Source organism: Pyrus communis, chromosome 17, assembly GCF_041283825.1.
Source record: "Pyrus communis isolate YQ-2024b chromosome 17, ASM4128382v1, whole genome shotgun sequence".
Lineage (NCBI taxonomy): Eukaryota > Viridiplantae > Streptophyta > Magnoliopsida > Rosales > Rosaceae > Pyrus > Pyrus communis.
The window spans coordinates 12,756,094-12,774,296 of NC_142581.1; the positions used below are offsets into that span (position 1 = coordinate 12,756,094).

Sequence of the window (18,203 nt, forward strand, 5' to 3'; positions counted from 1 at the left end):
CCAAAAATTAGTCCATACCCCAAATACTAGGAGTGAAAAGACTAAGACCTGGTTTGATACTGAGGTGATTCTGAAAAAAATTGGTATAAAAAAAAGCTGGGAGCTGTTTTTGTGTTTGGTAAACATTCAGCTTCAGCTTTTTTTTACAGTTTTGGGTGAAAAAAAAGCCAAAACAAGAAGCTGCAAAATCCAATTTTGAAAAACCGGCTTTTTTTTCACATTTGTTTTACATAAAAGTTTACTAAACACAATAATACTATTTTTTTTTTTTTCAAAAGCACTTTTACAAAAAAGTTTACCAAACACTCTGCTACTTTGTTTTACAGCTACTTATTCTCACAGCACAGCAGAAGCAACTTTTGTTTTTCAAAGCACAGCAATACCAAACCAGCCATAAGCCGAGAATTATAATGAATGGCCACCAGTCTTCAAACCTCACCGCCGATTATTTATTCTACAAAAAACATTCTAATATGTTTGGTAGTGACAAAATCCTACCAGATGCTTTAATGCTCCATACAAAGAATCATGGTGGATTCCCCTTTTGTTTGCAAGTCAGCATGACGTTGCCCCTATTTTCTTGGCACCGGCTCAAGCAGCCAGATGGATAAGAAAAAAAAAAAAAAAACATAAGTTTAACAAACGAAAATAAAAGTCACTGATACATACATAATGAGGAGGAGGCCAACGATACTTTATTTCGAGCCGAGATATTTTTGTATCATCGACGTCGATTTGGTTTTGTTTCAGGTTTTGAGATGAATGCACCCGGAAAACGTTTGTAATACTCAGCTGTAGAACAGGCCGAGTTATTATGCCCCCAAGCATAATTGCTTTGCCAATTTTGGCTTTTAACTTGAACAATTCACATGAACAAGATTGCTCCATATTAGCGGAATTATCAATAATCTCAATTGAGATGGTTTCTTCATCTAAGGCCGTGTTTTAGCCTTGTTTATCATTGGAGAGTTCCTCTGACAAATCCTCATAAAGGTTTCCTTCTAAGCCAACCAAATTTTCAATCTTGGCAGAAAAAATAGGTGGCCTAGCATTTTCTTCTAGGCCAACCAAATTTTCAATTTCAGACAAAAGAACAAGTGGTCTAACTTCTTCTTCAGCCAAATTGACAATTTTCTTAGGCCTGGCTAGAGCAGAAATTAACCGCACTTCAAATGGAATCGATTTGAACTCGAGAACAAAAGGAAATGTTTCTCATTGAGCCACACATTAAATCGGGCTCTATCTTCTTTCAACCATTGTTCTTGCAAGGCGCTATGAGCTTTCACCTTTATCATTTGGGAGAAAGACTTTTGCCTCTTTGTGTGTGCATCAAGGGTCTTTTTCGCCTTATATTAAATTTGGAGGTTGTTCAATTGGCCAAAGAATACCATATCGTAATATTGGAATATCATATGAACTTTTTAGTTTTACCACTACGTCCCACTAAGTGTCCCAAAATGTTGAGCCCTAAAAACTACCAAGCCTACGTGATGCGCAAGCTGAGAAATTAAGAGCTAGCTACGTCTTTCTTATAATTGATGTTGGTGTGCCAACTTGCCGCCGGGGTTAATTGGGCAAGTGAGATGAATGTGGTGGTGGTGTAGGATCGTGCTGTTGACTTCTGAACCGAGCGACTATGGCCAAGGAAGGAACACTCACTGCCTAGGGTTCTTAGAACTTAAAGACAAGGATGCTAATCTCGCTACGAAGTTCAATAATTGATTTGACTTTCATTGTGTTGAAAAAGAGGTAACTTAGGAACACCTCACTTCGCCGAAGCTAATGAGATGATCTCTTGTGACGAAATAATAGAGGATTCCTCGTCTGTCGAGACTTAGATAACCAACAAGGATAGAAGAGTGTTGTTTAATCAAACTGAAGGTCTACTGCCAAGCAAGTTCTACAGCTTCAGTGCTATTTAACTAAATTGAAGGTGACGAGACTTAGATAACCAACAAGGATAGAAGAGTGTTGTTTAATCAAACTGAAGGTCTATTGCCAAGCAGGTTCTACGGCTCCTGTGTTGTTTAACTAAATTGAAGGTGTCTTTAGTTGTTAACACAATGATGTTTAACCAAACTGAATATATGTCAACCGGGAGGGGGGATGGGGGTGTGGGGGTTTAGTAAGTAGTTAATGTTTTTTTTTTTAGAGTGTGAGAGAATTTCGCGTAAAGCATTTATTTGTGTGTTGAGTTAAGAAGTCCCTTCATGTTGCAGAGTATCTTGTATTTATAGTAGTCGCATTTTGTTTAGCGCGGCCTCATAATTTGTAGAATCCAATTGCATTTTCAACTTTGTGGATCATCATCTTGCTACTTTGACTCAGAACCTGTTTGAGTGACCGATCATTTTAGCCGGCTGAGATTTTCCAAAGATATGAATAAAGCCTGAGATTTTCCAAAGATATGGTAAAGGCTTTCTTCCAGTTTTCCTTGATAAGCTTTGTCTAAAGCCTATATTTTCCAACGCGCATGCTCCTTGACCAAATTAATGAATACACCCTCCCATCTTTATCTCCTTTTTCTCCTGACTGATAAACAAACAATTTGCAGATGCCAATTGTTTTGTAATTGTTTTTATCATATAGCAAGTAGCCAGCAACATCTTTATTTTTCAAAACTCTGGAAATAATCCTATGGAAATAATGGATAATAATATACCATAATTCTCAGTTAATTATTCCATTGTAACATTATCACTATACATCTCGTCCAATGCCATTGATTTTTCCTATAAGGGTAAAAAAAAACACTAACACATCAACGTTGATTAGTGCCTAAAATATCGGTATCGTGGGAATATCTAAATGCAAATTTGTGGAAATATCTATAGATATATCGACATCGATATCAATATCTGTTGCCTTGATGGAAATTTGTTAAAAAATGTGAAAATTTAAATGAAACATTACAGAATGTCATATAATAGTTTGTCTATACTTAACTGATATGTCGGAAATATCAACAAAATCTGGTCGATTTTAGCCTAAATTTAAGAGTTTTTTTCGATATGAGGTGAAGTTTAGACTTCATCCCCTCTTTCCATATAGTTCTTTGATGTTTTCAATTTCATGAAAATATCGACCCTTGATTGGCATTAGGGTTTTCCGTAGTTTGAAAGAAGCAATTTACTCCACTTAGGAAGGTGCCAGACTGGGGTCAATCTGAAAACAAATCTTGCTTGAACATTGTTAATTTTTGTTAGCAGCCACAAAACCATATGCACAACTTCTTCTACTAACTTTTCTGGTTTCTAACTAAGTTAACCCTTGCTTAATATAGTGCAGAATATATAATATAAACCTAAGAATCTAAAATCCATCTTGAACCATAAAACTAAAAATCTAGAAAACATTCCAATAAGTTGATTAATTTTTTGGTTAATTTCCTCTTTTAATTCTGTTATGAAATATCAGATTAAATTCACCATTGTTGAAACTTAAGGAAAGCACGATCAGTCATCACAACCCTATTATTGGCACGACAACAAACTTTGCTTACAAAGTATAGCAAAACAACATTTCCAATTGAAAGGTCGACCTTAGATCTCTCCTGCCTAAAACTAAACCTCTATCTAACACACAGAAACAGCTCAATTGAGCTGTCATGCCACACTAATTAGACATTGTCAATTTCACAGGCCATGGTTTCCTAAATTTCTTCCAATATCATCCTCTCCACCTCTTCCTATCCTCTGGTTTTTGGCCCCTTCACGCCCACCTTTTGCACTTCCTCTTATTCCCATTCCCAATAAGCACCAATAACAAAACTAAAAACTCAGAGATAGAGAGGGGGAAAGGGGATTTAGTTTGTGCGATTAATTAGAAACCAGTTCAATTTCTGATTAATTAAGCTGGCGAACCCTTTACGTTTGTACTACAACAACATTGCATGGTAATGGGCGCGCATATGGCTATGGCTAAGCTTATGCGCGCACCAACCCCAACATCTTTTGTTACCCTCTTTGTTGCTTATCTGTCATGCATGGTCATGTTACCGTTTGGTTCACCAATGGATACGACCACCGATGCCCTTTTGAAGTTCAAGAAAACGCTGCAATTGGGAAGCAAAACCGAGGTTCTTAGCAATTGGGATCCTAACAAAAACCCGTGTAACGGTAACACGGCGAATTGGGTTGGTGTGCTTTGCTTTAATGGGAATGTCAGGGGTTTGCAGCTCGAAAACTTAGGTTTACAGGGAAAGCTGGATTTGGAGCCTCTCGCTCAGCTGCCTTATTTGAAAACCCTAAGCTTCATGAACAACATGTTGGATGGTCCATTACCGGACCTTAAGAAATTTAAAAAGTTGAGGTCTTTGTATTTGTCTTACAATCATTTCTCTGGTGAGATTCCAGACGATGAATTTGAAGGTATGCACTTGTTGAGGAAATTGTATCTAGCAAACAATGCGTTTTCAGGCAAAATCCCTTCTTCCCTTACCACTTTGCCTAGGGTTTTCGACGTGGGACTTGAGGAGAACAAGTTTAGTGGCCAAATACCTGATTTTAAGCAGAAGGATTTGAAAAGGTTGAATGTATCTCAAAATGAATTGGAGGGTCCAGTTCCAGAAAGCCTAAAAAAGATGGATCCAAGTAACTTTGCAGGTGATTAATTAATATTGTTCACACGTTAGAATATTTGACTGATTAATTTTGAATTGAAACTGAAATGTAAATGACATTAATTTTGAATTCAAAGTGAAATCTCAGTGGATGTGATCATCAAAGTTTTCCCATTGCGGTCATCATCTTTCATTTAAAGCAACACCATTTATTAACTTGGATCTAATTTTAACCAAAGTGCAGGTAATGGAAAGCTATGTGGTCCGCCTTTTCAGGGAGCATGCAACCCCGCTCCTCCTCCTCCTTCTCCACCTGCTGCTCCTCCTACGACTCCTGCCCCACCGCCTGAATGCACAGGGGACTCATGCGGCACGTCTAAAAAGCCGTCAGGTCTAAAAGTAGCCTTAATTGTGGTGAGTCTATTACTCCTACTGGCCCTCATTGCTGTGATTTTCATGTTCCTCAACAACAAAAAGCAACGATCAGAATTAGACAGGACTGAATCATTGGACGAGTCCTCCAAGTATACGGCAGCTGCAGGGAGCAGCCAAATGGATGTTAAATCAGTAGAAACTAACCCACATCCAAGGAGGGCGGACCAGGGAAAGTTGTCATTCGTGAGGGAAGACAGGCAGAGGTTTGATTTGCATGACCTTCTTAGGGCCTCAGCTGAAATCTTGGGGAGCGGGACGTTTGGGGCTTCCTACAAGGCTTTGATCATGACTGATGCTGTGGTGGTCAAGAGGTATAAGCAGATGAACAATGTGGGAAGAGAGGAGTTCCATGAGCACATGAGAAGGCTTGGAAGATTGACACACGAAAACTTATTGCCTTTGGTAGCCTATTATTATAGAAGGGAAGAGAAGCTCTTGGTTTCTGACTTTGTGGAGAATGGTAGCTTGGCTTCTCATCTTCACGGTGAGTTTTTTCCCTTCTGTCACAAGTGAGCTTAAAATTAGGTCTCCTTAATTATGTGCATGCTTGGATGACTACTATTATGATCCGCCTACCATATTTACTAACATTTTTTATGGTGTTTCTCATAAGATCCGGTGGCATCCACATACCTGAGTGGGATGGTGATTGTTGAATATATATAGTACGAGTTGATTTATTAGTTCATAGTGAAATAACTTAATGGTGGGAAATTTTTGTTTTTACAGGCAATCATAATTCAGATATGCCTGTGCTTGATTGGCCAACACGTTTGAGAATAATCAAAGGAATATCAAGAGGATTGACATACGTCTACAGTACACTCCCAAGCTTGGTTGTACCCCATGGTCATCTGAAATCCTCTAATGTGCTTCTAGACGAAAACTTTGAGCCCCTATTGAACGACTATGCTCTACTCCCCGTGATCAACATGGAGCAAGCTCAACACTTGATGATGGCCTACAAATCACCCGAATATGCCCAGCACCGGCGTATAACAAAGAAGACTGATGTATGGTGCTTCGGAATAATCATCTTGGAGGTGTTAACAGGGAAGTTCCCGGAGAACTACCTCAAGCAAAGTTATGATAGTAAGGCGGATTTAGCGAATTGGGTCAACGGAATGATCAAGGAAAAGAGGACGAGTGAAGTGTTCGATGTAGAAATGGGGAGAGTTGGGAACAGTAGAGGAGAACTGCTAAAGCTGTTAAAGATCGGAGTGAGTTGCTGTGAGGAGGATGTGGAGAGAAGGCCGGATTTGAATGAAGTTGTTGAGAAGATTGAAGAGTTGAATGAGGGAGAAAGTGATGCAGATTACCGATCAAGTGTTTCTAGTGAAGGAGATGATTACACTTCACAAGTGGTGTGATTTGAGAAATGATGAGTGCTTCTTCATTCCAAGTACTACTGGCTGGTTGGGACTTGGGAATACCAATGTGTAAATTAGATGATATAATATGCAGGGGTACTAGGTTTCAGCTAGCTTCATTCGGAATGAACCATTCCCATAAGTTGAAGCATGCATATGCAGCGAGAGATCTGAAATTAAAGAAATGAAGAACTAATTGGTTACTTTTGTTTTGTGTCATTATTCTTTGCTCCCATTTTTTTTCGATCAGGAAATGGGGTTGTGTTGTAGGAGTTGGGGGATGACATCTTGTATCATCTTGATGTAATGGGAATTAATTAGTTGATAAACTAGTTAGAAATGCTCTCTCTAGTTAGAAATGCTCTCTCCAAAAAATCAACATGTTATTAAGTCCAATATTATCTTTTTTTCACTTTTATTTTTTTATACTCATTTTACATTTTTCTAAATATTAAGGATAATTAAAATCTTCTAATTTCTTTCATCTTTTTTGTTGCATTTTTTATTTTTGAATATTTCAAGATTGGTTTATGTTTAAGGGAGCCTTACATATAGAAACAAAAACATATAATATATTTTAAGAAACTCTTCACTAGTTTTTGGACATTTTAAGGAGAGACAAAAACACAAAAACGACAAAAGCCCATCCCAAGAAACATGGAACAAATTTTTTTTAAAATACCAGCCATACCCTAAATAGTTGTTTTTGTTAACAGAGGCCAACACACACAACATAATGAAATTAATGTGTGTTTAGCGCAACTACTTCTTGACTTTTTTTGCAGCATCACTTTCGAAACTATATGTAGAATCAGTTTGTATCATTTACTAAACCTCCTCAATCATTTTTGTAGAATCCGTTTTGTATATATTTTTAGTGAAACGAGTGGAATCAATCAGTATACTTTCAACAAACTACGTACATGTCATCAGTACAATTCATCCTCGATCATTTTTGCAAATCAGTTTGATATATATATATATATATATATATATATATATATATATATATATGTAATCAGTTTTGTATATTTAGTAGAACCTGTATGTAAAGTTTTAGTAAAATCATTCTGTATACTTTCAATAAAACTACATACATGCCCCATCACTCCAACCCATCCTCGATCATTTTTGTAAAATCAGTTTCAAATATATGTAGAATCAAATTTTGTATATTTTTTTAGTAGGACCATTTGTAAAGTTTTAATAGAATCAGTTTTGTACTTTCAACAAAACTACATATATGCTGTCAGTCCAACGCCTCCTTGACCATTTTAACATAATTAGTTTCAAACACATGTAGAATCAAGTTTGTATATTTTTTTTGTAGAACTCGTTTGTATAGTTTTAGTAGAATCTGTTTGTACACTTTCAACAAAACTACATACATGACGTCAATCCAACCCCTCCTCGACCATTTTTGCAAAATCAATTTCAAACATACGCATAATGAGTTTTATATATTTTTTTAGTAGAACCAATTTGAATAGTTTTAATAGAGTTAATTTGCACACTGTCAACAAAACTACATACATGTGAGCTGTCCAACCCATCCTCGACCATTTTTGCAGAAATATTTCAAACATATGTAGAATCAATTTTGCATATTTTTTAGTAAAACCAATTTGTTTAGTTTAGTAGAAGTATATTTTTTTAGTAAAACCAGTTTGTTTAGTTTAGTAGAATCAGTTTGTATACATTCAACAACCTTCATACATGCCATTAGTCAAACCCCTCTTCGACCACTTTTGCAGAATCAGTTTCAAATATATGTAAATTCAATTTTATATATTTTTAAGAAGAGCTTGTTTGTATAGCTTTAGTAGAATCAGTTTGTATCAACAAAACTACATACATTCCATCAATCCAACCGCTCCTCGATCATTTTGCAAAATCAGTTTTAAATATATGTAGAAAGATTTTTGAATATTTTTTAGTATAACCAATTTGTATAGTTTTAGTAACATTAGTTTGTATCAACAAAACTACATACATGTCATCAGTCCAACGCCTCCTCGATCATTTTTGCAGAAACAACTTCGAATAAATGTAGAATCAATTTTGTATACTTTTTTAATATGACCAGTTCATATAGTTTTAATAAAATCAGTTTGTATACTTTCAACAAAACTACATACATGTCATCAGTCCAACCCCGCATTGACCATCTTTGCATAATCAGTTTCAAATATATGTAAAATTAGTTTTGTATAATTTTAGTAAAATCAATTTGTATACTTTCAACAAAACTACATAAATGCCATCTTTTCAAACCATCACCAACCAATTTTGCAGAATCAGTTTCAAATATAAGAAGAATCATTTTTGTATATTTTTAGTCGAACCATTTTGCATAGTTTTAGTAGAATCAATTTGTATACTTTCAACTAAACTACATACTATTATTCAACTCCTACTCAATCATTTTTGCAAAATCAATTTCAAACACATGTAGAATCACTATTGTATCGTTTTAGTAAGATCAGTTTCTATACTTTTCAACAAAACTACATACATGCCATTAGTCCAACCCATCATCGACTATTTGTGCAGAATCAGTTCCACATATATGCAGAATCACTTTTGTATATATTTTTAATAGAACCAGTTTGTATAGTTTTAGTAGAATCAATTTGTATACTTTTTAACAAAACTGCATACAAATCATCAGTCCAGCACATTCTCGACTATTTGTGCATAATCAGTTTCAAATATATGTAGAAATGAGTTTTGTATATTTTTTTTTATAGTAGAATCAGTTTGCTTAGTTTTAGTAAAATCATTTTTTATACTTTCAACAAACTACATACTTGCCATCAGTCCAATCCATCATCGACCATTTTGCAGAACCAATTCCAAATATATGTAGAATCAGTTTTGATACTTTTTAATAAGACCAATTTGTATAATTTTAGTAGAATCAGCTTGTATACTATCAAAAGAAAATCATTTAAAAATATAATGATTAGCAAAGGAAGTTTATGAAATTTACGCTTTTCGTATAACAAACATGCAACTTTGGGGTGCTATTAAAGAGATCAACTCATACACATTTGTCCAAGTTCAAAATTCAACGCATTTACGAACCACCAAAAAAAAATTAATTAAGGAGGAAGTAGTATCTTGAATTAAATCTATTGGGTAGCACTGAATTTCCTATTATATGATTACATCTAACAAGAATTCTACTATTAGTTCATAATATCCTTACTAACTCAGATCGAAGAAATTTAGATATTTGAAACCATATATTCTCAATCAATCATATAGCTAAGCTAAATTAGTCTGTTCCAGTATTCAACATACACAGAAACTAAGATTTATTCTCAGTTATTTAATGTAGCAGAACAGTTGTAATAATCTTTACGGAAAAAAAAAAAAAAAGCAGAACGAACGACGAGTAATGGCCATATATGCGTTCAGGTTCTGAACTAGAAAGAAAGTAGTACTGATCATATAAGAAATTTAAGAACTGTTAATTACCCACTTATTTACAACTTAAAATTCTATAACTTGAAATTGGAAGTGGACATACTAGTTGAATTTTTAGTATGAATTGATGAAGAAAAAACATTTTAGGCCAAATTTGGTGTTGATTTGGTCTAGAAACGTGGACCATCGTGGAGCATCTTTGATTGGGTAGAGTACCTAAACAGTTAGGACTTAGAAATGTAATCTTTAAGTTATCTTATTTTATTTGGTTTCCTAGTTTTATAGAAAACCTTGTTTAGGTGTAGTTTAACAAATAAAACACTATAAATATAGTGTAGCCATGTTTAAGGTTTCTCTATGCACTACTTTGAAGAACTTAGCATAACTTTTGGATTTTGTACTTCAATTACAAGGTGTTTCCCATCTTTTTTTCTTGCTAATAATATTTTGGCTTTTCGAATATGATTACACGTAACTAATTCCTTCGTTTTTTTTTTCTAGGGCGAGGCCACCAGTTTTAGCACGAATATGTAGTTTCTTATCAGTTCACATATGAAATGATGCATGATTGCTTTGGATTTTTAATCACCGCGTGTAAACTATCTATATATCTTAATGCTTGATCACTATTAGGATATTTAGACAAGTAATATGTTGGAATATCACCTTAGAATTGATTAAGGCTTCTTGTGATTGATAATTGTAATTTCACTTAAGGCGAATATCATGTTGTTAAAGGTTGCATGGTTTTTCAAAAGGTTTTCATAAAGCTTAATAAGTTTTGTATGTTCATACTTGATCCGAATATCACATGGATTGCATGTTAGATATATGTTCTTACTTGAATATCACGAGGACAATATGCATTACGAAAGCCAAATAATAAAGCATGTATGTGGTAATTCATAAGTAATTGGTAGAACGACGTAGGATTATTAATGGCAACGATTAAACCCGTGTGCCTTTTTCAATTGATTTTTATTGAAGCTATTTATTTTTCTTCCTTGCTGCCTGTTAGAAATATGCCCTAAAGCCAATCATGTGATGATAGTTTACAAACATTTCACATGTTAAACTAATCTACTTTAATATAAAGGGTAAAGATTATTGTTTAAAGCCATCTCATATAAATGTTATATGCTTAAACGATAAGTCTAAGGAATATGTAATTGGGAGAATGTGATTTAAAGAAGTTAGATTCATGAGATCATTGTCTTTCGTATACATATCCTAAACGTTCCTGATCATAGGATTGCCAATTAGGCATTGACAGTCCGTTAAGATCAGTACATCCTATGTCTTCTCTTAGACAAAGTGACTAGTCTTGAGTCATTAGTGTGACTAACACCAAGACAAGCATGTAACTGCTCAATAAAGAATGAGTCCACTGAATGCGATCAACAAGGAGTTCTCATACTCATGTCACATGAAAACTCATGGTTGGGATAATGCAAAGTAGTCATTTGACCTGAGGCATCATAGTTGTCTTATGGTTAGGCCCTTGATCTTTGACTATGTCAAAGTCACTCCGTCAAAAGGTGTCCACAACATAGTTGGGGTTAAGCCACTTAGCCATGGAGGCAAATGAATAGGCCCTTGATCTCTAACCTTCAAATCGTTTGAAGGAGAATACTCTATGATACGATTAAGAATCTCTGGCCAGAGTATGAATGAGATTTAGGAATTCGTTCCAAATCACATTCAAGGTAATCATATACGTAAGAGAATCACATTGGATAGTAGACATGAATAAACTATCAAATCAAACAATGTGGTCTTCTGATTAGCTTGGGTAGCCATGGCATACTACTAGGTGTCACTCATGGTTTGCGGAAACCCTAAAGGTGTATAGTCACTAAAGGGAGAGTTGTAAAGTAAGTTTCAATTCACAATCGATTTGAAGAGTTCTAATCGCCCACTGCCTCGTTAAAATGAACCTAATGGATCATACATCGTGTAAGGTAGAGATTGAAGAAACAATAGAGATAAGGAAGGATAATTAAAAGGTTTAATTATTTATGGCTAGGATTAATTAATATGTTAATTAATCAAACGAATAAGTTTGTTTTAGACCTCGGGTTAGTTTTGGGCCTCAAGGCCCAATGGGATTCGAATGTCAAGTCCAATAACTCAAGTTGTATGACAACTTGAAAACACAAAGGGCATGAAAGCCCAATGAACCCACATGGGCGGCCATAGAGAGTGTAAGGGAGAATTGGTTTTAATTTCAATTATGCCACTCAATGTAAGTGGCTATAGAGAGGAAATTATAACACATTCCCTCAAAGGGGTTTTCTAGAGAGAGAAAGAGAAAAACACAAAAGCTCTCTCTTCTCTTAGGAGGTCGACCACCCTAGGAAGAATGCACTACCATCCATTTCTTCCTAGGTCACCCATCTCTTCCTCAATGCTCTCCTTGGTGTGGAAACTTAGAGGTTCCCTTTCATGGGAACTTGGATAATCCATTCCTTCATCTATATCCAATAAGTTATGGAGCTAAGAAGTAAAGTTCCTCCATCCACATCCATGGAGCCAAGGAGCAAGGAAACTAAGGAAAGAAGGCCCTTCATATGGGTGAATATCCTTTGCTAAGCAAAGAGGTACTTCAAAGGTATAAAAGTTTCTCAACTCTTTTCTTTAAGATTTGAGTCGAGTCTTGGTTCACCACAACTACTAGGCCTTGAATTTCATGGGTACAGTTTTGTTTTTGGGTGCATACAAGCATGATTCTGACTTAAATTGTTAATTGCATGCATAGATGTTACTCAAATAAGTTTTTTTTCACAATTTTTTCCTTCAATCCAAGTTTTACAACATCCAATTTCAATTATTTAATTTTCTGATTTTATCTTTTGCTCCGATCTAACCTTCTCCTGGTGTCTTTGTGTTCTGGAAGACTTTTCTTAAAATCAGGTCTCAACCTGAAGACTCCGAGTTGACACCCATGTTGCAGTAGCATCTGATCTACAACTGGTAAGTAGGGAGCTGGAATTGAGCACACTCTCAGCATTTCTCTGCAACGTCGAGGTTGAACTTCAAGATTACAGCGCTTCAAGGTGGGTTGGTTATTCTTTATATTAGTGTGGGAACCGTAGTAACTTAAACTGGGATGACGGCTTCTAATTCATACGCTATGAAGAATGGAATTTCTCTAGTCACCTTGCGAATGGTAGTTTAGGATGTCCATAAAACTCCAGGCAGTTTTTTTGGCCATTTACTCTTCGTCTCCAATCTTTTCTTTAAGCATTGTAAGATAGTTTTGTTTGAAGTTTTTGCCTACCCATTACCTTAAGGATAACTTGGGGTGGAGGTGAGGTGATGGATGCCAAGCTCCTTGTACTAATCTGTAACTTCAGGATTGGTGATTACAGCCCATTCTTTGTAAGTATGGTACTGAAGATACCAAAACGATAAATGATGCTCTTCCAAACAAAGGATTTTACCGCTACCCCAGTGATCCTAAATAGAGATTCTACCTCAATCGAGTTAGAGAAGTAATATGTGGCCATTCTCACGGATTTTTTGTTTAGTTGTCTAATGAGGTCGATGTCCCATTGCATGAAAGGCCATACCCCTTTTAAAGTGCTAAGTCATCAGGATGTTAATGGTTCATAGAGGCATAACTTTGGCAATTGTCATAAGTCTGAACATAACCAACCATGTCCTGTCACATGGTCGGCCAATAATATCCTGCTGTCAGCGCCTTCTACACGAGTGATCTGGCACCTACATGGTTACCGCATATACCAGAGTGGATATCATTTAGAATCTACAGGCCCATCTCTAGGGTGACAAACGACATGTGGGTTCTGGAGTAAAAACATTGGTAGAGCTTTCTGCAAATAACCGTGTATCTTGAGGCCTTTTGGACCAGTTTTCTAGCCAAATGACGGTCTTCAGGTAGCTTCCCATCTTTGATGTAGTTGATTATCTCATTTATCATGTTCTTCCTGGTGTCGATAATGGTTATTATCTCTGACGTAGGATGGTGATTGCTTGGAACCACAAAGTACTCAAACGGGATCATTTGCCAAAGTACGTAATCAGCAGTTGATGTGATGTTTGCTAAGGTGTCATCATGTACATTCTCGTTTCTAGGGATTTGCTGAATTTTGCACTTGCTAAAACCTTCAAGTAAAGCTTTGGGTAAGGCCCCATCGCTAGATGATGAACAGCGTAATCACCTTTAACCTAATTCACCATCAGCATGGAATCGTAATAAACTAATAGTTCCTTGACTTGTAATTCTACCTTAGCCCGCGAGTAATGCCTTGTATTCTGCCTTTTTATTACTAGCCTTGAATCCTAACTTCAAGGCCTGCTCTAGTATATATCTATCTGGCAATATTAAGACCATTCCTCCTTATGCCTCGCTGACGTTCAAAAATCCATCCACATAGAGTTTCTATATACGAAGATTTTCAGGTGTGTTCTGTGAATCCACGAATGATGGAATGTCTTCAACTACTAGTGTGAATTTTACCACAAAGTTCGTGAACACTTGGGCTTTGATTGAGGTCTTAGAACGATAAATGATTTCGTCCTGCCCCAGCTCGATAGCCCACTTTGTGATTCTAGAAGATGCGTTTGCAAGATGGATTGTAGAGGTATTCCATCATGTAGACTACTCTGAATGATTCGAAGTACAACCAGAGTTTCATGGCTACAGTAACCAGGGCTAAGATGAGTTTCTCCATTTTCGAATATCGAGTTTCTGATTTGAGAAGAGCTTTAAAGATATAATATAACGTCTTTTACTTCTACGAGTCTTCTTGAATTAGAGGCACGCTGACCACGCAGTCTGGCAATGCTAGGTATAAGAATGAGTCCTCCCCGTCTACTGGTTTAGTTAGTAATGGCGGATTAGATAGGTATTCCTTTAGTTTCCATGAAGGCTTCCTCGCACTCATCCGTCCAGAGTAAATCTTTAGTTTTCTTTATTGTAGTAAATAAAAGTTTGCACTTGTCGGTGGATCATGAAAGGAAATGGCTAAGCGATGCTGCCCTCCCGATCAAATTCAGAATCTCCTTTATTATTTTGTGGACTTTACATCCATGATCGCCTCTATTCGGTCATGGTTGGCCTTTATTCCGCGTTTGGTTGCTAGGTAACCCAAGAACTTTCCAGATGTTATTCCGAAAGCACACTTCTCCAGGTTGAACTTCATGTTGTGCTTCTGGAGTAAGTCAAAGGATTTCTAGAAGTGGTCGAGATGGTTCTTCCTCTTTTTTCTTTTGACAATCATGTCATACTTATAGACTTCCATCGTTCTTTCGATTTTCTCCTTGAAGATTTGGTTAACCAACCTTCAATATGTTGCCCTTGCGGTTTTTGGGACCAAACAGCATAACTCTGGAATAGTATGTACCTCAATTTATAATGAAGGAAGTTGCTTTCATTTTCGGCTCATACATCTTTATCTGGTTGTAATCGGAGTAGGCGTCCATAAAGCTTAGTAACTTGTGCCCTGCCGTGAAGTCTACCAGCAAGTCAATCTAAGGAAGAGGGTACGAATCCTTAGGGCATGCCTTGTTCAAATCGGTGAAGTTCACGTGAACTCTCCACTTCATATTCTTCTATACAAGTACCACATTTGCTAACCAATCGAGGTGGTGGACCTCGACAATAAAGTTGGTGTCCTTGAGTTTGCTGATCTCTGACTCAATGATCTTACTCCGTTTTATGCCATGATTATGTTTCCATTGGATAACCGGCTTGGCAGTAGGATCTAAGTGGAGTCAATGATAGATAAAAGAAAGGCTGATTCCTGGCGTATCCTTGGTGACCATGTTAATACATCCTTATTGGCTCCTAGGAAAGCTATGAACAATTCTTTCTCGTGATCGAATAACCTAAAGCTTATCTTAGCTACATTCTGGCTTGTCGAGGTTGATAATGATGTTGACAACGTCCTCTTTAGCTTTAGATTCCAGAGTGTTGTCGTCTAGGGGGTCAAGGTCTAAGTCAAACTCTTTGTAGTTTAACTGTTGGCCCTTAATCTATGATTGTGATGTCGTTTCATCCATGGCAATGCTAGAGCTCTGTTCTCCCTTCCATATAGCGTTCATATTTTTTACCGTACAACAATGCTATACTACTTGGTGTCCTTTGATTTCTTTGACTCTGCCAGGCGTCGGGTAATGAAGCAAATTATGGTAATATCATTTTGTGACCACTATTCTAAAAATCCCTACCGACTGCTGCCTAGGCCTCCCTAGGCACTAGATGGTTGGCCACTGCCTCGATTAATCACTAGGTATTTGAAAATTAAGAAAGGTCACCTAGACCTACTTGGGCGTTCGCCTAACCTGTCTAGGCGTCCGCCTAGTCACCCATTTAAGTTGCGACTATCACTTAGATAGAAAATAGATAACTTTCATTTTGCATTTTATTTTATTTTAATAAATTGTAAGTAACTTGTTGAATACTTAGATGAGCACTCATTATATTCTGATTCCCCATGTTTTCAATAGGTTATAATACTTTCTAATCTATATGTAATTCTATTTTTCAATTTATATATCCCAATACAATTATTTATTTTTTAAGTATAAACAAACACTTATTTAGATGATATATAATAAGTTTACTTAAATCTGCCTAGTCTACTTATGCTCTCGCCTAGTACTAGACCCTAATCCGCCGCCCAACTAGCGTCTTTTGAAACCTTAGTTGTGACCTAAAATCTAGAAAGAGAAAGAAGAGGGTGTGGCAAAGGGAAAATGAAGAAAGGCTTGAGAAATTCTATGATGATATTCATCATGTACAGTGCCTTTATTTATAATAGGGTTAATATCAGTTTACTACCCTCATGTTTCGTGGTCTTCAACATTTAGTACATCAATTTTTTTTCGTCCCAGAGTCATACCTAAAGTGTTAATTTTGGGACAGTCTCATACATCCGTTAGTCAAACTGTTAAGTCTCCCGTTAACTGATGATGTGGCACATATGTGGACAATGAATGGGCGCCACGTGTCATTAAGGGTCCACATAGAAATTTAAAATTAAAAAAAAAATAATAATAATTATAAATAAATAAATATTAAAAAAAAAAAAAAGAGAAAAAAACCTACAAGCTTCCCGTATTCTATCTCCCCATTTCTTTACTCTGCAACGCCAACCCCCCCCCCCACCCCCAGCGCACCCTCTCCCTCCCTTCTCTATTCTATAACCCCACCCTTTCCCTCTTTTCTCTATTCTGCAACCCGCACCCGGCCTGGCTAAGGTTTCCCGATTCCACCTCAATAAGATCTGGGTTTTTTTCTGGGTTCTTTTTTTTTTTTTTTTTTTTTTTTTTTTTTTTTTTTTTTGGGCTGCAGGTAGTGGGTGCGAAGGTGGGGAGGTTGGGTGCAGGGAGAAGAGGGGGTGGGGAGGGGGGAAGACAAATTGGTTTTTTTTTTTTTCTCTTCTTTTTTTTGGGTTGTAGGAAGGGGGAAGAAGATGAAGATGGGGAGAAGAGGGGGGGGGCACGAGGAAGGGGGCTTCTTCTGGGTTGGGGGAAGTTTGGGTTGGGGGGAAAGGAAGAACTAGGTTTTTGATTTATTTATTTTTTTTTTCCCTTGTTCTTCTGGGGGGATGGAACTGGTTTTGGGTTTTTGGGGGAGGGGGGGAAGGACGAACTGGGTTTTTATTTTATTTTTTTATTTCCTTCTTCTTCTTTTGGGTTCCTTTTCTTTTTCTTCTACTTTTGGGTTGGGTGCGGGACTGGGTTTTTTTTTTCCCTTCTTCTTCTGGGTTGGGGGCAGGGTTTTTTTTTTTTTTTTAACTTTTATTTAATTAATTATTTTAATATTTTTTAATGACACATGACGCCCAGTCATGGTCCAGATGGGTGCCACGTCATTACTTAACGGAAGAATTAACAGTTTGACTAACGGATGGTATGACTCTGGGACGAAAAAAATTGATGTACTAAATGTTGAAAATCATGAAACATAAGGGTAGTAAACTAATATTGACCCTTTATAATAATAAGAAGGAAAGAATAATTTGTTCACCAAGTAATACAAGGTCTAATAAGAAAGATCTTCTAGATTTCAAAGAATTCATAATTTATCTACATTCGGAATTTACTTAATCACATTGTGTTACACCATCAAATATTTAATTAATTATTTTAATATTTTTTAATGACACATGACGCCCAGTCATGGTCCAGATGGGTGCCACGTCATTACTTAACGGAAGAATTAACAGTTTGACTAACGGATGGTATGACTCTGGGACGAAAAAAATTGATGTACTAAATGTTGAAAATCATGAAACATAAGGGTAGTAAACTAATATTGACCCTTTATAATAATAAGAAGGAAAGAATAATTTGTTCACCAAGTAATACAAGGTCTAATTAGAAAGATCTTCTAGATTTCAAAGAATTCATAATTTATCTACATTCGGAATTTA

The 18,203-nt window shown here is 36.4% G+C and overlaps 1 protein-coding gene across 1 annotated transcript; it reads left to right on the top strand.

Moving 5' to 3' along the window:
* The first annotated feature begins 3,607 nt into the window (after positions 1 to 3,607).
* On the top strand, positions 3,608 to 6,784 carry LOC137749149 (pollen receptor-like kinase 4). The gene is made up of 3 exons (XM_068489262.2): positions 3,608 to 4,604; positions 4,806 to 5,480; positions 5,726 to 6,784. The coding sequence occupies exons 1-3, from the start codon at positions 3,893 to 3,895 to the stop codon at positions 6,364 to 6,366; spliced, it is 2,028 nt and encodes a 675-aa protein (XP_068345363.2). The 5' UTR covers positions 3,608 to 3,892; the 3' UTR covers positions 6,367 to 6,784.
* Positions 6,785 to 18,203: the final 11,419 nt, after the last annotated feature.